The sequence below is a fragment of the Condylura cristata genome, unplaced genomic scaffold (assembly GCF_000260355.1).
Source record: "Condylura cristata isolate star-nosed mole 26May11 unplaced genomic scaffold, ConCri1.0 scaffold00013, whole genome shotgun sequence".
In the NCBI taxonomy this organism is placed as follows: domain Eukaryota; kingdom Metazoa; phylum Chordata; class Mammalia; order Eulipotyphla; family Talpidae; genus Condylura; species Condylura cristata.
The window spans coordinates 16,100,065-16,119,966 of record NW_004567114.1 but is presented as its reverse complement, the minus strand read 5'-3'; the positions used below and the strand labels follow the sequence as shown (position 1 = coordinate 16,119,966).

At 34.7% G+C, this 19,902-nt stretch overlaps 1 protein-coding gene across 1 annotated transcript in view; it reads right to left on the bottom strand.

Annotated features, from left to right (window-relative positions):
* CEP128 (centrosomal protein 128kDa) overlaps positions 1–19,902 on the bottom strand; it is a 173,644-nt gene that overhangs the window by 100,804 nt on the left and 52,938 nt on the right. Inside the window, exons 9-12 of the mRNA XM_012724388.1 lie at positions 13,252–13,338; positions 10,094–10,168; positions 8,186–8,318; positions 2,757–2,908 (exon numbers count right to left, since the gene is read on the bottom strand). Of these exons, the coding sequence (XP_012579842.1) occupies positions 2,757–2,908; positions 8,186–8,318; positions 10,094–10,168; positions 13,252–13,338 (447 nt within the window). The remainder of the gene's footprint in view (positions 1–2,756; positions 2,909–8,185; positions 8,319–10,093; positions 10,169–13,251; positions 13,339–19,902) is intronic.

Below are 19,902 nucleotides of genomic sequence, written 5' to 3'. Positions count from 1 at the left end.
TAATTGATACAATCCAGGAGTGTCACAGGAGAAAAGGTTTAGGATTTCTACAAAAAGAAGATATTACAGAACAAGTGAACAACTGGAACACACAAAAAGATGGAAATTAGTAAGGAAGTTTCAGAGAAAATGAATTATTGAACAAGACTGTACATGATGTTCAATAGGAGATTTGTCAGAAAGTTGAGGCTAAAGAGAAAGAAAATGTAGATGTCATAATAAGTGTTATTATATAAATACTCTTGGACCTGACCAAAAACCAGCCTCCTTTTGTACATTTTTGCTTAGTCACACTTGGTATCTAACAAGTAACTAATAGATTAATCCCAATTTTTTATAGAATACATAAGTCAACAACCTAGGCTACCTAATTTTTTCTTAAAAACAAACAGAAGCTAATTGCTTTTTAATGAAATTTCAATAAAATTTTCAAATGTTAGCAGCTGACCTTTACCCATATAGTTCACAAAATCTATACTTCTAGTCAAAGCTTAAAAAAAAAAAAGTGTACTCAAAGGGCTCATATAAGTTAGGTAAATATGCAAACCATAATCAGAAATGTAACAAAATCTACAACAACTGATACAAATTTAATTAATGAAACAAATTATTGTTAAAAATAAGAAAATCAGATTAAAACACAACAGGTTAATGGTGATTTATTCTAGGAATGAAACTTGACCCTAAAATGGAGACAAAATTTCAATAACTTTTGGCATCAATTTCAGAATGTCACCTGAATAGGAACAGGAAAATATGATAGATTTCTGTTCATTGCATGTCATCAGGCACTAGAACAGTAGCTAGCATGTTATAATAGACAGTCAATAAGTATTTGATATGTGAGTAAATGTACATCTTTTTTCCAATTACTTTTAAATCCAAACCTACACAAACAATCTAAACTAGCCCAAGAGAATTGCAATTTTTCACTTGCAAAAACACAAGTCTATTTAGTATGGACAGGAACGGCAGGTTCTTTGAGTGAGAGCAATATCGGGTCATTAATCAGTCATTTTTAAAAGCCTAGCTGTTTGAGATTTTTTTTTTTAACAGTTTAGCTCACAAGTGGTAAATGGAAAGAAATAATGGGGAGGAAGAGGAGAAAGAAGGAAAGGAGTGATGGAAGAAAGACAGACCAAAATGTGGTAGTAAGCAGCTTAGCAAAAGAACTGTCTATCTTTAATATTAATTAGGAAATATTTTAACAAATAATTGACTTTGGTAAAATAATCATACTTTAGTACTTCTGTCAACAGGATTGAGGGCTAAAATAACATCTATAAAGCAAACTTTAAAAATCCCACAATAGTCATAGCTCTGATAAGTATCTGTTAAACGTAGGTATTTATATGTAGAAGGCTTTATAGTCTGTCAATATTTCATCTTCCTTACAATCTGAATCCTGAAAAAAAATCTAAAGTATAATTTTTATTGAAATGCTGACAAGATAAAAGAGAAACTCAGGCTGGAATAAAATTAAATATTTTCTTGGGACTATACAATTTTACTGCTTTAAGTACCAATTTTCTACCTTTCATTATAATTTAGCAAACTCTTCAAATGTGATAACCTATCACAATTAAAACACAACTTCACTAATAAAAACAGATACAGAGGAGGGCTGATACAGATCTATTTCCAAATGTGTTATTCCTGCTTGATCTAATTTGCATAATTATAATTGGAATTAAACCATTTCCTTTTTATGAAGTTCTCTCCTTTGATTTTTAATATTTGCTGGTAATTACCCCATCTGTGCTAGATAAAAGGCAAGCAGGGAAGGGCAGCTGCCTAGTTACACTCCATTCATGGTTCCCACGTCATTCATGATTCCCACACAACTGTATATGTGCTGGTGGCATCATACTCTACCTCATGCAAAACAGCTCAAGATTTTACAATGTTATGGTTCCAAAAAAGAAATACCAGTAATACCATTTGACTATGTCTTCTACCAGTTTTACCTTCCAAATTACTGTTTCTTCAGAGACGGGGTCAACTGCTATTACAACAAAAATATACTCAAGTTTAACAGGTTCCCAGCTTTGAGATAAAAGTGAAAGAGAACTGAATCTGTAAAATTTCCATATATATATAATTAGAGATAACGTTACATTTTATAGACCCAAACTAGAGCTCATAAAATACCACAATCTTAATAATTTCATTAAGTAATTTTATGAAACAAGCTGAAGTTCTTTGAAAGTGGCTTAAAAAACAGCAAAGTTGGGCCCTTTCTGGTAGCACAGCGGGTATTTATATATAGGTATTTATATGTAGAAGGCTTTATAGTCTGTCAATATTTCATCTTCCTTACAATCTGAATCCTGAAAAAAATCTAAAGTATAATTTTTATTGAAATGCTGACAAGATAAAAGAGAAACTCAGGCTGGAATAAAATTAAATATTTTCTTGGGATTATACAATTTTACTGCTTTAAGTACCAATGGTTTAATTCCAATTATAATTATGCAAATTAGATCAAGCAGGAATAGAAATAGATATGTATCAGACCTCCTCTGTATCTGTTTAGCACCACACTGAGAAGTTCACATGAGTTCGATCCCTACCTGGCGGGAGTGACCCACATTGGCACTGCAGACCTCTCCCGACCTAGGTGCAGTGTACTTTGTCAGTCTGCCTGTTCTGCTCCCCACTGTCTCCAGTGAATCCGCTCATAGCCCCTGCACCTCTGGCCTATACCCCAGTTCTGTATGCATAAATAAATCTTAAAAAAAAAAAATTAAAGTCACCTCTATCTGTGCCGCCAAGTGTGCCTTCTCCTTGTCTTTTCGCTCCATGCACCGCTTCACCTCCTCTAACTCAGATGCCATTGCACTGAAGTTCAGCTGCACTTTCAAATCTGACATCTGCTTCTCCAGATCCACTTTGTCCTGCTCAATCCCTTAAAAGAGAAAATGTAAAGCTTAAGTATTGCTTTTTATTCACAGGTCACGTGCTTTCAAATGGTACAAAGCATTGGTGTTTTAATATTCCAGATAAGTAACTTATTAGTCACAGACACACACAAAAACATTTCTGAATTTGCCTGTCTATTGTTTCAAGTCTCACAGTTTTTTAAATGTCATTCAAAATTATGCCATTGATATGAAAACAAAGTGCTTTATGGTTTATAAAACCAGGTAGGAAAATCCTACATGGTTTTGTTTGTTTTAACTTTCCTATATGCCTACATTCCCTCCAAACTTTAAAACAAAAATAATGAAAGAATTTTCAATAAAGTGGTTCCAACTGAAATTATTGAAGTTCACACAATGAATTGTTTTTCTTACAATATACATAAATGATGTTGTTAAGGTCTCTCATGGTGTACCACCACTAGCTTTCTGATTCTGGAGACAGTCACCTGAAATTATATCACTGATCAACATAAGTAGACTCAGTTTTTAATGCAACATGAAATCCCTGGTCTTAATTCCAAGTCTTTTATCCATTTGAGCTGGTTTTCATGTATGGGTGTGAAATTTTCTAGTTTCATTCTCTTGCATGCGGCAGTCCAATTTTCCCAGCACCATTTATTGAAGAGACTTTTGTTGTTCCAGAGTATGCTCTTTTGTTATATATTAGTTGACCACATATGTGTGCTTTTATTTCTGGACTCTCAATTCTATTCCATTGCTATGTATCTGGTTTTGTTCCAAAATCCTGCCTTTTTAATTATCATGGCTTCATATTATAGTTTGACTTGGAAGTGCAATACTCCCATTTCCCCGCTTTTTAATAAGGAGAACTCTGGATGTTGGGGGTGTTTGGTGATTCCAGAAGCAACATTTCATGACATAAACTTCAGAAATATCTTTGAAGTCTCTTTTCCAGCAGCAAAGAAAATACAGAGGAATATAAGCGGGACTACATTAAACTAAAAGGCTGCTTCTGAATGGCAAAAGAAGACCACAACCAAAACAAAGACACACCCTACTGAATGAGAGAAAATTAGCATACCATACATCTAAAAAGAGTCTGATATAAAATATCTACAAAGAGCTCATACAACTCAACAAAAACAAAACAACCCAATTTAGTGTAAGAGCTAAATAGGCATTTCCCCAAATAAGATACAAATGGCAAAAAAAGGCAAATGAAAAAGTGTTCATTACTTACCATCAGGAAAATGCAAATAAAACCACAGGTGTGAGACATCACCTCACACCTATCAGACTGGCACATACTTAAAAAAACAGGAACAACAAATGCTGGTGAGGATATAGAGAAAAAGGAGCCCTCAAACTCTTTTGGGGGGAGTACAGGCTGGCCCAGCCAATCAATATGAAAAGTTGTGTGAAGGTTCCTCAAAACACTAAGATTGGATTTGTCATATAACCCAGCAATTCCATTTCTAGGAATCTACCCAAATACATCAAAAAATTAATTCTAAAGGAATTAATTCACTCTTACGTTTACTAGAGTACTATTTATAATAGCCAAGATATGGAAACAACCCAAATGCCCCAGAACAACTGAAAGGACAGGAAGATGTGATGTATATACATAATGGAATAATACTGAGCTATCCAAAAAGATAACCATGTTATATGTAGCAAAATGGATGGGACTGGAAGGGATAATTTAATGCTAAATGAAAAAAGTCAGAAGGAAAAAAGATAAATATCACATGGTTTCCTTCTAAGTGGAATACAGAGAGACAAAACAAACGGTCAGACAAAGATAAAACTAGAAATCTAGTTATAGATCTGAGACATCCAGAAGGGGAGAGTAAGGAAAAATGGAAAGGGTGGAATCGGGGAGCAAAGAACACAAAGGACTACAGGAAAGCACAAGAGGGTTTTGGTGGTGAACTACGGTGACCACATTGCAGGTCACCTATACTGTCCAAAATTAACAATACTTCACTAAAAGGTACTTCAGTCTAGAGCTCTCCCAAATGACCTATCAAATAAAAATTTAAAGACTTAAAAGAGAAAAAAAGTCATTGGCCTATGATGTGCTGTAATACCATTTTATTCAAAGTAACGCAAAAACCCTTTTCCAGTGAGCCTGAACTTCAAGAAACAATACAAGTCATATAAATAAATTACTTTTGTGAGTCTACGATGCCAAAAATTGGAACATATACTATCAATTTAAAACTATTGTTTGTCTAGCATTTTCCTTTCCAGAAAAGGAAGAAAACACTGACAAATCAAATTTATGGACTAGTTGTAAGACATATCCCTAACTTAGAAATGTTAAAGTGTTTAAAATTGTACATACTGGAAGAAAGAAACAGGCATTTCAATAGAGAATAACAACACTGACAGAGACTGTATTATATAATGGTTATTATAAAGAAACAGTAAAAGAGTGTCTTGGTAATAAAGTGAAGAAAGAAAAATTGGAAACTAAGACTTAAAGAATGGACACAAAATTTCACCAAGTAAAGCAAGATACGGTTAGGAGTGATATTTTAGGGAAGAGGAAACAGTATAAAGTACAAGGATATAAAAGTAAATTTAATATACAGATAATTATACACACACTATTTCCATAAAGTTAGCACATGACAGAGACTGAGAGTCAGCAATGAGTACATAAATTTCCAGGAAGTTTAGAAATTACAGGCAGGAGTTAGCAAGCATTTTCAATGAAGGGACAGATAGTAAATATTTGTGACAGGATCTCTGTCTCAACTATTCATCTCTGCCATTCTTTTGAAAAAACTAACTAGAATGTGCATACATATACAGAGTAGCTGTTCTATAAATAAGTTACAGTCTGGATTTAGCCAATCGGCAGTATTTTGTCTATCCCAAGGTCTCCAACCTGAAATTATGCATTACATGATTCATGATAATATATAATATATAACCTCAGAATAGAAACATACATAAAATAACAGTAATATGACTATATTATATAAAATGTGGAGATATTAACACATATGAATATGTATGTAAGTACATATATGTGATCTTTAGGAAATACAGTTGGTATAGATATATTATTTTGGTATATTTTATAATAGATACATATAAAATATGAGTATGGGGATACTTATATAAATACATATACATAGGGAATTAAACAGTTACCAAACTTAAAATACATCATGTATAAAATATAAATAATGTTACAACTATTCTCCACAACCAAAAGATTATTTTAGCTCTCCATCTTGAAGAATACTTGCTACAGTGATAGGTCTATGGTGTAACAGTTAAGAATTCAACCTGGGCCTCCCTGGTGGAGGATGGGTTAAAGTCTCAGTGCTACCAAGCTATCACCAGCCACTAGGACATGAGTTCGATCCCCAACTACGGAGCTGACCCATATGATGCAGCAGACCTCGCCTGTACTGCCTACTGCTCCCCTCAGCAGTGTCTTTCAGTAGAGCTACCCGTTCTGATCCCCACTCTGTCTCTGGTGACTCCTCTTACCCCACACACACCTCTAGCCTACACCCCAGTTCTTGTATGTATAAGTACCAATCAAAATCCCAGTAAATTATTTTGTGGATATTGACAAATGGAATCTAAAGTTATATGGACAGATCCAGAAGAGCCAAAGCATTCTTGGGGAAGAATAATGTTAAAAGAGTGCACTCTCCAACTTCAAGACTTATAAGGTTATAGTAATTAAAACAGTGATATTGGTGAAAAATAGACAATGTACTGGAATAGAGAGCACAGAAGTTGAATCAGTCAACTTTTCTTTGACAAAGATGATGATATAATATAATGGAGAAAAAGTAAGTCTTTTCCACAAATAGTGCTAAAACAACTGGACACCCATGTGCAAAAAAAAAAAATTAATCTACAGTCACACCATCACAAAAGATAATTCAAACTGGATCACAGACCTAAATGCAAAATGTAAAACTACAAAACTCGTACATGATCAAATAGACGAAAATCTGGGTGACCTTGGGTTTTGTGATTACATTTTAGATATGACACCAATGACACTATTCCCAAAAGAACTAATAAAGTAACTACTTTAAAATTAAAAACTTTGACTCTGCAGAAGACTTTGCAAAGAAAATGGAAAGAACTCATAGACTATGAGAAGTAATTTGCTAAGACATCTGACAAAGAACTATTATTCAAAATATGCAAGGACTCTCAAAAGTCAACAATATGAAAACAAACAATCCCAATATAAAGTGGGCCAAAAACCTTAACATCTTACCAAAGAAGATAAACAGATAGCAAATACACATATGAAAAGAATATTCCACATCATATGTTATCAGGGAAATATAAATTTAAAACTTATAAGGAGATATTACAACACATCTACTAAAAAGGCCAAAATCCAGAGCACTAACAGCAAATGAGGACAAGGATATGAAGCAATAGGAACACTCATTCTCTGCTGGTGGAATGCAAAATGATATAGGCACTATAGAAGACAGTTTGGAATATTTCTGAAACTAAAGATAAGATCCAGCATTCATGCTTTCTGGTGTTTACCTAAAGAAGGTAAAAACTTATGTTCACACAAAAATCTACACATTTGTTTAGATTATAGTAGTAGCATTTATAACTGTCAAAACTTGGAAGCAACCAAAATGGCCTTCAGTAGGTGAATGAACAATCCACTCCTTGCTTTAAAAAAAAAAAAAGGCTACCAAACCATGAGAAGTCATGAAGAAAACTTGAAGGTATATTTCTAAGTGGAAGGAATCAATCTGAAAATACACATTGTATAATCTCAACTATAAGAGGTTCTGGAAAAGGCAAAACCATCAAGACCATGAAAAGATCAGTGGTTGCCAGGACTGGATGTGAAGGCAGAAGCAGAATATGAAGGAATATAAGGGCAGGGAAACTAACAGAAGATACATGCCATTATCTAGGGAAACTAACAGAGGCTACATGCCATTATCTAGGTCCAATCCCATAGAATACACTATGCTGACTGACCCTAATGTAAAATATGGACTTTGGCTCATTGCATTGCTTAGAAATATACCACTCTATTGAGCAGGGGCAAAAGGGAAATGTCTACACCTTGCTCAATATTACTGTCAACATAAAACTAAAACATGAAGACTATGTTTAAAAATTGGACACTACATTATAATCACACCATTGGAAAATCTTGTAGTAACTGACTACATAGGATGACAAGAATATAACATAAGGAAAGCAATTCTGAAAATGAGAAGTATTTAATGAAGATTTTTTTTAAAAACCCACACACTCAGAATTCAGATTTATACCTCTCCTAAGCCTCCAATCATCTCCTTGTTCATCCTGATGGCTTGACTGTTGCTTGGAAATCTGAGATCCTTGATGCTGCTGTAAACCTTTTCGATCTCCTGCTTTCATAAGCTGTGTACGGAGTTCTTCTACCTAAAATCACATTATCAAGAATAAAACGAAGCAGAGAAAAAACAATTACAAAGTATTTTACTGGGAAAAAATTTTATTACTAATGGGTTAGTAGAAATCTGGTTGAAGACAAGTTAATCTCCCTGATATGCCAAGCAGAGTGGAAGTCTTGTGTTCCATTTCTTTATGAATCCCATTCCTCCACAGTTGGCTTTTTCCTCTTCCCTGTGTCTATTCTGACAAAGAATTTGATCACATTTTTAAAATCTCAGTTCTCTCCATTAATATTAACCCAAATCACCTATAACTTAAAAATTATGTCTTTATATTCTTTATGTATTCTTTCATGTAATCATGTTCTACTGACTGATAAATTCAGGTAAAATGAACATGATGTAGGATATTTTCACATCAAGATATTGCTCAAAATATATAAATAATAAATGCTGCTGAGAGAAATATACTGTTTCATTCATCTTTGTTATTTCTAGAGACTGTCAAATTGCCCAGCACATGGCAAATATGTCCTCAACATTGTTAAACAACTTAATACTGGCAAAAAGGCATTTAAAAATCACAAGATAAATTCAACACAGAAATCTGTTTCATAGATTAAAATCAGAGATTACATATAAGAGTTCCAAAAAAAAAAATCAGCATGAAACAGTACTAATATAAACTTCCCCAAAAATGTCTGAATTCTGCCAACATTATTTTCATGTAACCACTGACTGCAGAACAAAGGCAATGACCAATTTTAAAGGTTTTGTAAAACAGAAGCTGTGATGTATTTTCAACACTAATTGTCAAATGTAATACTCCTTCTGAATATCTTGATACCTGTCATCTTTGCCTACCTAGCAAATTATTATGTAGAAAGTTATGTAATTCGCACCTCAAGAAAGAAGAAAATTCAGTTGCAGTTAACATTAAACAAAGGTAGAGGGAGTTTAGAAAATCATACGCCTTTCTCCAATGCACATAAGAGGACTATTACCCATTATCCAACTTTAAGGATCAAAAGCACTCAACTGTCATTATGGGCTAATGAACTACAAAATACTGTCCTTTAAAAATAAGCCTATTGTTGGGCCTTCCCTGATGGCACAACAGGTTAGAGCACAGCACTATGAAGCTGTGTGCAGCCACTGCAGCATGAATTTAAGCCCCAGCCAGGGAGGTGACCCACGTGGCACAGCAGACCTCTCCTGTCTCACCCACTGCTCTCCTCGGCAGTATATTTCAGTCCATCTGACTGTTCTGTTCCCTCTCTGTCCCTGGTGAATCCTCTCACCCCCACCCCCACCCCCTTCCCTCTGGTCTGTACCCAGTTCTGTATACATAAATCTTAAAAAAAAAAAAAAGCCTATTGTTAATTAAAGGAGGACAATAAGCATCTTGAAAACATGAATATAAGATTATGATACATTCAAAGTAACCTGAACTTGCAAAGGTGTTTTATGTTTTCCCAACTTTTCTGTCCCATGATTCCTTGAATAAAATTAAGCTCCTAGGAAAACTTTATCTTACACATCCAGTCTCACTTCTACATTGCTTATATTAACAGCAGCAGTGAAAGATACTGTCACAGCAGGAAGTTGGACTGCTGCTTTATGTACTAGCATTCTCTGAATCTTCCTGAAAGGATTTCCTTTCTGCTTATGTATGCTAATATACACTCCTTGAGAAAATTTTTCTAGACCTAGATAATTTTCCTTTCACAAGACATTTATAGAGTAGGGGATTCAATCCTGATTTAATTTAAAAATAAATTATCATAGCTTGCATAAACTTACCTGATGCAAAAGTGTTTCTCTGCTGCCTTCTGACTGATTCAATAGCCTTCGAGAATGCTCCAATTCTTGTGCAAGCTAGAGTTTCAACAAAGGATAAAGAAAAACGTCTAAAGGGGCAGAAGATAACTAAATTATTATGGGTACAGTTTAACTGAAGAAAAGTGGAAAGCTCCAGAAAGTTTACAATTAAAGTGAAAAAACAAATAGCACCTATGATTATTTCCATTAAAATAATGTTAATTGTACAACATTAAGTAAACCAGATCTCAAGAGATCTGACTTCTAGTCAGTCCCAACTGTGACCCTCTTTAAATCTCTTTATCGTAGGCCTCTATTCTGTCACTCAGAAGGGTCTTACATAGGACAACTTTGGAAATTCTTTCCAGTTCTGAGTTATTTTAATCTAAAGTTTAAATTATTTTTTCTTTTAATTAGTACAGGTAATATATGAACTGAATTACAATAAAAACATCAGACACATAATGACACAAAGAATATTTCATTGAATTTATTTCATATATTGTAATATTACTATATCCCTATTATTCCTAATATTGATATTACTAAATTATCTGAACTTAGAATAAAACATTAAGCATCTCCTTAATAATAATGATGTTAGATAAACATCCACAAAAAATGTGTCAGATAGGTGACTGAATACCCTGAGTATGCCTAAATTATTTCAAGTTGAAAAGTATACCAGGATAGAAATTTGTTAGAAGTCTAGAGCTTATATATCCTAAACATGTTTATATTTTTTAACAGTAAGATTGTTTGTGAAATCATAAGTTTATATCAACATGTTGTTAAAAGCTTATATTTTGTGCTCCCTGGTGGTGCAACCAGTTAGTATACGGCACTGGAAGCCAGCTGCAGCCACTTCAGTGTGGGTTTGCTTCCCAGCCCTGGAGCTGATCCACATAGTGCGACAGACCTCTCCTGACATGCCCGCTGCTTCCCTCAGCAGTGTACTTCATCAATCTGCCTGTTCTGCTCCCCACTCAGTCTCCGGGGAAGACTTTCACCACCCCACACCTCTGGCTTGTACCTCAGTTCTGTATGCATAAATAAATAAATCTTTAAAAAAAAAGCCTAGATTTGTAGTAGTTATCTTAAATTTTTATCTCATTTAAAGAGACTATATATTCGTCTTCTACAAAATGAACATGCGGTAGGTATGACTATCGATGAGTTGAGAAAGGAGCATTAAGGTGATAGAACAGTTCTGTATCTTGATTGTGATGGTGGTAACATGAATCTAGACTGAAATAAAATTGTATGTAACTACACATATGCACAGGTGGAATCTCCAGATACCTTTGTTCTCTGGGCTACTGTCTCGGTACCCAGAGTTCCTGGTGGTCAAGCTAAAACGTAGAATCTGGCAGGGGACTGCTAAGCAGGGTAAAAGACCTAGTAGAAGGAACAAGCTGGGAAACCAGTGTCTGCTGAAAACAGCAGACATTATGGCCAGATTAGCAAGGTCAGCTAGAATACCTTACTTGTAAAGATTAGCAGAAAATTAGGTAGACTAGGATGAGAGATAGTATGCTTCAATTAGCGGGAATTATGAAACCCCCACCCCTAAAAAAAACAGCGCTGGGTCACTCCATCCCAGCTCGTACCAGATGATAACACAGCCCCATAATGCACCCCACACATGCACATTCCTCCATATACTTGTCCATCTTCTCTGAACCTGGTTTTAAATAAATACAAGACTGCCCATTGAGTGGGGCCTCACTTTTTCATTTTAGGTGGACTCTTCCCTTCATCCCACATAGTGCCAGCTCACAGGCGGCATACACAAACACACAACACACAAGTGAGTGTACACAAATCCCACAGAATCTGTACAAACTCTGTGGATTCTAATAATGTCGATTTCCTATTGTTGTAATTAGACATATTGTTATATGCAAAAATGTTACCATGGAGGGAAACTGACTATAAGGCGCATGGTAAGAATGTGCTACATTTTGCTTCACAACACTGTATGAATCTATAATTATTTCAAATTAAATTTCTTAATCCAAACAATCTTGTAAAACTGTATGTGTGGATCACATATTAATGTCCTATGAAAAAAGGCACGTACAGATGGAACCACAGAAGCCACAAAAATATGATCTGACCTGTGCCTTGTTTTTATGTAGAAATAAAGAGCAAATAAATCACCCCTCAGTCAATATGGTTTCATAATATACCAAGGCCCACAGCAGTCATGTTCCCTGGGTCTTACGCGCAGTCTCAGCTCTCACAGGGCAAATTTGAGGACCTACAAAACCTCGCTTATCATAAAAGTAGCATGAAAGCATCACATAACTTGGCATAAAGGAGGTAATGGAAAATAGAAAAAGAAACGAAAACAAAACTTATATCACAGCAAATTTTCCCTTTATTGTCATTCATTACCTAGGGTTCTTGCTTAAACCTTTTCCTGTGAAAGCTAAGAAATGTTTGGTCTCTGAATTCCTTCCTGACTCTAAAGTAATAAACTCCACAGGTTCATATATGCAAATATATGTCAAGTCATTAATATGATCAACTATAAACCATAGACATTCTTCAGAGTAGGGAGAAGGGAGTAGGATCAGAACAAGGGTGGAAGAGCACAAGGGTCTGCAGTGATGGCACACGGGTGAATTGGAGGGGGGGATGTCCATGAGGAGTACAGCCGAGATGAAAAAGCATACACTATACAAACTGAACAGTGATACAAAAATATATAAAATAAAAAATTTTTTAAATAAAAAAATCTTAATGTGTATCGAGACAGAGGACTTTTCATAACCAGGCGGCAACTATGCCTATCTTATCATGAAAAGGCATACATCCAAGTAGTCAGTCATTAAACAGCATGGCTTTCTAGCCCTGGAGCAAAGTCAAGCTCTTCAAGTGTTCTCCAGCAAGGAACGATAAAGTTTATCGCTCCTCTAGAAAAGGAGCAGTGGCCTGCTCAACAGACAGCTCTTCCAATGCTCCCAAGACCAAGCAGCAGACCACAGCAGAGCGACTGAGCCAAATGACTCCACCTGGAAATTGAACCCAAAGACTGCACGGTGTCCTAAAATGATCTCAGGAAACTTTTCAAGGAACTCAAGAAACATCATGGGCCCCAAACAACATTACTTTTTGAAAGATAACTTTCTTACTTGATTCTTCTCAGTTTCAGTTTGTCTTAACTTATTTTTCATTACTCCCTCATTCTCATCTGCTTTAGCTTCTTGCTTCTTCAATGCCTAGAATGAAGCAGTAGGAAAATATTTATTATTCCAAAAATATATATAGAGAACTAGAAGACACTTCTAAATTTATGAAGAAAAAAGCTGAGGAGATGGTTATGATTGTACCATATCTACAAATGAACTATAACCTTGCTCATTCACTGAAGTCTTTAGAACACATTAGTGAGCATTGAATATAAACCATTTTCTAATCAAAATAAATTTCTGCTTAGCTTTATTTTTTTCCTTGTCTTTGGGAATTTTGTTATACTTTTTTTGTGAATGCAGACAGCTAACAGTTTTCTTGGAAACAAACAACTATTGTCTGCTTAAATCACAAAATTGAAAAGTTCTATCTGTTCAACTATTTAAATATAATTTCAAATATTAGCTCACTGGAGTTTCAAATTCTTAAGAACAGTATTCTCATCAAGGTAGAAACATTGGTCCACATCCCTATTACATAAATCACACTTTTATCACAACATATAAATGGATCTTCAAACCGTATTTCACAAAAGAATGTATTCAAAACTATATTCTCTTTAATAAAGTGGGGGAAAGTACTTTTAATTTAGAAAATACAAACTTCAAAAGTTAACCACAGAAGTGTTTGTTTTGGTTTGTTTCTATGTTAAGACAAAATTAAACTTAAGTTAAAAAAAAAAAAAACTATACTTGGACCAGTCCTTCAAAACATCTTAACAGTTATTCCATTTCTTTGAAAAATTTTCGACAATTTTAGCATTTCAACTTAGTAAGATGTGCAGAAGCTAAACAAATTGGAAAAAGCCAAATTGCCAGAAGTATTTTCCAAAAAAATCTACATTGCTCAAATGAAAAATGATTTTTAGACAAATATCAAAACATGCTAAAAACTGTTTTGATGCAAGTACAACCAGCCACATACAATTTTGTTAATTTATATACCAAACAAATATTTCCAAAATGCATTTAATAGTGTCAGCCAGGCACTATGTTCTAAACTGCACATGGCCTCTACTCTATATTACAGTTCCTTCACACATAGCTCCCACTCTTAGTAGTAAAATAGCAATTGTGCATTAAAAAAAAAAGGCAGAGGAATAAAAAACAGCTTTTGAGTTTAATATTTTAAAGTGTTCATTGTATCCAGGCATTCTTCTCCCTACATATGTTAATATTTACATATAGTGAATATAAAAATTTAAACACTGTGATAATTCCATTAAGCCCGTTTTTTTCCTTTGAACAAAAATGGGATACCAGAGTTGAATAATTTGCCTAAGGTTACTTGTGATGGCAGAAAGAAGAAACAGACTAAGACTATCTAACTCTTAATCAGTGACTCTGCCTCTCTCCATGTTGAAATAGCATTATCAACCTTAAGAGTATCTATGAAGACTAAATTATGTAATACTTGTAACATACTAAATTATAAGTTAAAAGGCAACTACTTGGGCCCTCCCTGGTGGTGCAACAGGTTAAAGCACAGCACTAAGGAGCTAAAGCTACTTCAGCATGAGTTCAATCACCACCCTAGAGGTGACCCACATGGCATGGGTCACTTTACCCACCCACTGCTCCCCTCAGCAATGTACTTCATGAATCTGTCTGTTCTGCTCCCCACTCTGTCTCTGGTGAATCCTCTCACCACCCCTGAGCCTCTGGCCTGTACCCCAGCTCTGTATGCATAAATAAATAAATCTTTAAAAACAAAAAAAAAACGCAACTACTATTACTACTTGGTCATAGTGATAAAGTATTTAAAACATGCTTTTCAGGTAGTTATGAAATGATTTTGAGAGCTTTTTTCTCAGGGAAAGCAGAATTTACATATTTAGTCTTGGATAGTAGATGTATTTGTAAAATTTTCCTGAATGGAAATTATTTTTGAAACTTAAAAACTAATACTGATATCTTTATTATTTTGATACTTCTCCAGTCTTTCCCTACTGTGTGTGTGTGTGTAGATGCATACATATGAGACTATATAAAGAAAAAAGATATAAAGTTGTTTCTACATTATTGATCTATTCACTTTATAAAATTTCAAGCTATTTTATAGCTTGATTCAGGGCACAGTTTCTTATGAGTTAAACTTAATTCATTCTCTTTTTAATATTTGTTCACTGAACTAAAAATCAAGCCTGGGTTTTTCTAGTGAGGGACTATTATCAGGAAGGCTTCCTCAGCAGTTGATAAATTTTATCAGACTAAGTTTTCTGTATCACTTTGCATATCCCTTCATGTTCCAGATTCCTCCTACCTCTTCTTAGAAGAGCAAGAGAAAAAGAAATCATCTGCTAAGTTTTTAAAGCTTGACTTAACCTCATGTTGCAACTCTAAGGGTTTTACTTACTTAAGAATTTAAACTTAAAATTTTTCCAGTGAAAACATTTTTCCATTTGCTAATTGGAATTTAATACATTTCTGTTCCTGTAACATGATGTACAAAATTACATTTTAAAAATTCTATAATATCCTACATTAAAAAAATACAAATATATATTAACATTCCCAAGTGCACATTTTGCTTTGATTAAATGAATACAAATGTTTAATTCATTTAGATGACTATTTTTACTTACTTAGATAAGACATTCAAAACAATCTTTACACTTCCAAAGAATGATAATTTCCAAAGAATAATAATAAAACAAAAGCTTGAGTGTCACAATGGTGTAAGCTTCAGAAGGCCAGAGACCTCATCTGTCATAAACACATTTTACTTCCAACACAATACCTGGCACAGACAGTAAACACATGCTATTGAATGAATGAATAAATATCCCTTTATAACCTGAATAACCACTTCCCTTTGCAACTGGCCAACTGTGTTCATGACATGCATACAAGTTTTCTAGATTTCTCACATCTTATAATCTCTATAAGATCTCAAAACACCAAGCTTTCTATCTTTCTGGAAAAACAATTATCATGGTAGAGTGATGTTGGAAAATAAATATTTGTATTTGGGTTTAATTCAAAGAACTAATAATATCCTCATGATTAATCATTTAAGTCTTTCTTCAGAAAAAAAAATCTGAATAAGTTTAATTTAACTATTTTTTTTAAATAGCTAAGTTTGCACAATGGTTCTTAAGTATAACTGATGAGCATGCCTATAAACCCTTCACTTAAGTTTTCACTAAATTTAGTATCTTAAAGAACTATGGTATGTTTATCGAAATTAAGATATCAATATTGATTAAAAAAACACTTACCTACAGATTTTATTCAACTATCAAATGCAAATTTTTGTCCCAAGATAGAACCCACAATACTAAATCTGTTGATCTCTTCATTCTACTCTGAAATAAGAAAGTTTCTTAATCTTCTCTAGCCATAATGACCTCAACATTTTTGAAGATATATTTCAGATATCTCCAGGTAAGATATTTTGTAGAATGTCCCTCGTTTGTCTGGTGTCTTCTCATGATTAGACAGGGATCATCCATTTTGTGGTAAGGAGATGCCAGAAGTAAATGCTCCTCTCACTGCATCATACAGTGGGAACATGATATCAACACAACTCATGATTGATGCTAACTCTGACCACTTGATGGGTTGGAATCTTCCAACGTCCCCTGCCACATAGTAAGAATTCTTTCCCTTCCATACTGTACTTTTCAGAAGAGAGTTATAAGTCTAGGCCATATTCAAGGAGAGAAGAATTAAGATCTACCTCCCAGTGGGAGAATATGGAAGGAAGTTAGGAAATATGTTAAAACCACTAAAGTAATTAACAAATATTTGGGGAATTGCTTTGAGGCTATGCAATAATCCTTAAAGTTTCACCCACCAATTTAGGTCAAAGCTGGACCAACTATAATACAATCAGTGCTTTTTTAGTCTACAAAATTTTTCCCTCATCAAACCTTATAGTCTAGTGTGACCCAGATTCCTAGTAAATTAACTCACAGGCCAATGCTCACCAGTAAGCAGAGGGCTCAACCCCTCTGCATTCACTCCATAATAGCCTGCTTACATCAAAAATGTTCATGAATAGTCCAAAATTTACATAAGATTCTATAGAGAACATTCATCAAATCTCCACCAAATATGTCTGCTCTCTAAGTCTCCTAGGCTACTTCAAAACTAGGAGTTCTTCTCTCCTGTTCTCCTACATCTTTTCTAGCTCATTATTTGGTTTCTTTGCAGCCTCCATTCCATCCAGACAGACTTCTAAATCTACTCCCCTCCCTCAGTTATACAAAACAAATTGCCCCTATTCCAATTCTCAATTTTGAATACCTACAGTTATAACCATGCCAAACACCACACACATCCCTACCCATAAAGAAAGAACAGATTGGCCAGGATCCACTCCCCTTAAAGGGAAATATGGGAAATATTTTCAATATCACACTAAGAAATACTTCATCTTTATTTCTTGTAATTAATATAAATGTTAAACATTTTCCTTGGTGCTAAAGGAGTAAAAATCAATAATCTGAAGTTCAATCAGTATGTGTTTTCTGGTTTATGTAGTAGTAGTCTATTAAAAAAGGTAATTTTTCTGAAAGCCACGGTGTGTTTTTTAAAATGCCCAAATTCCTATATATTCAAGCTGACTGAATGAAAAAAAAAAAAAACTAATTCTCTGGGAAACCTTAAAATTTCTCTTCTCCTCACATTGCACCTTCAACATCTGACCAGTTACTTATATCACTTCTCCAAAATTATATACTTTCCTATTACATCTTAATATGGTATCATTTAATACCCTCATTTTTCAATTATCCTTTTATTCTAAGCATATGTAAATTTTACAAATTTTATTCAATGAGAATTGAAATTCTATTGTTCTCAGGCACAGAGTAAAATGAGATTTTCAGAAGTAACCCAATGTGCATAAATAATTTCCACTATATGTCATCTAGAAATACCATTAACCTGGAACATTATTTTTACTTCCTACAGATCATGGGTCAGTAAACAAGTAAACACACATGCAGTTGAAAGACAAAGTCTAACTTAAAACTCATACATTTTAAATTTTTGAAAACAAACATGATACTCAACAAGAAAAAAATATTAAATAAACTGAATCAAAATTACAAGTTATTTTTTTAAACCTTAATAATAAGCATTAACTCATTTACTGACTTTTAAGTGTATAAGACTATACTGGATTTCCTCTCCATTTGACTTAAATCAGGCAACTTAGAATTATATTAAAGCTGACCCAGTAAAAGCAGCTATAAAAAGAGAAAGAAAATCACAAGCCAATGAATTTCTATTGCTATGTTATTTTGCCCTTTAAAGCTTGTTTTTTCTTAAAAGCAGTTTAGCTATAAAGCTATCATGTGCCCTGCTCCAGGACTCAGATTGTCTTTTACACATTTAAGATCACAGCAACAACACTGAGCCTTAATAGAAGGTCCCTGGGGCACATTTAAATCTTTAATAAGAACAATTTTTCTTCTTTTCCTTAAGTGTGCCTATTTCCATTAAAAATACTAACATATTGGCCCTCCCTGGTAGCGCAGTGGGTTAAAGCACAGCACTAAGAAGCTAAAGCCACTGCCACATGAGTTCGAATCCTGCCTGCCCCGGAGGAGACCCACATGGCGAGGCAGACCTCTCCTGACCCGCCCACTGCTCCCCTCAACAGTGTACTTCGTCACTCTGCCTGTCCTCCCCACTCTGTCTCTGGTGAACCCTCTCACCCTCTGCATCTCTGGCTTGTACTGCAGTTCCATATGAATAAATAAATAAATCTTAAAAAAAAAAAAATACTAACATATTGAGTTTTGTACTAGTGCAGCTCTTTAGAGGTAGGTGACTCTAAATTCTTAGTTATATATAATCCAGAGAAAGAGGAGAGTGAAACAGAAGAAACCTGCAGCCTTTCTTTCCTTTAAGAGAACAGGGGAAAGAAGGAAGAGAAAAGGTTTACAGATATTTCATCTGACATTAAAACTCCCACAACTTTCACAATAGGCAGGATTCGCAAGAGTCTCTAAAAAATAACAGGCTCAAATATGTAGAACAAATAGCAAATTAAAGGGGCCTTTGTCTACTTGAACTGGATGGACCAGCAAATTAAGATAGAAATGATGTTACTGGAATAAAATAACGGGCACGTGTTAACCCCATACAGGCCACTGAAATTTCCAGGGAAATAATATGAACATAAGCTATCCCATCTCATCCCAACCACACCGTAGCCCTACTACTGCATGAGCTGATCACCGGCGCAAGGACATGCAGATGATGCACTGGTACAGCAGCAAGGGCACAGGGAAGCAAGTCTGTACTCATATCAAATAATAATCAGTAGCAGAAAACTTAAAAATGCAATGTTTCGCGTCATGTAATTTTTTAGTAATAATTTTTGAGACCTTTTTTAAGATTTTTTTTATTTATTTATGCATACAAGAACTGGGGTATAGACCAAAGGTGCAGGAGGGGGCAAACGGCTTCACCAAAGACAACATGGGGAGCTCGACTGAAATACACTTCTGAGGGGGGCAGTGAGACAGGAGAGGTCTGCCAGTCAGCTCCCTAGCTGGAGATCCAACTCATGCCATAGTGACTAAAGAAAGCTTCAAGGTGCTAAGCTTTAACCCCTTGTGCCATCAGGCAGGCCCC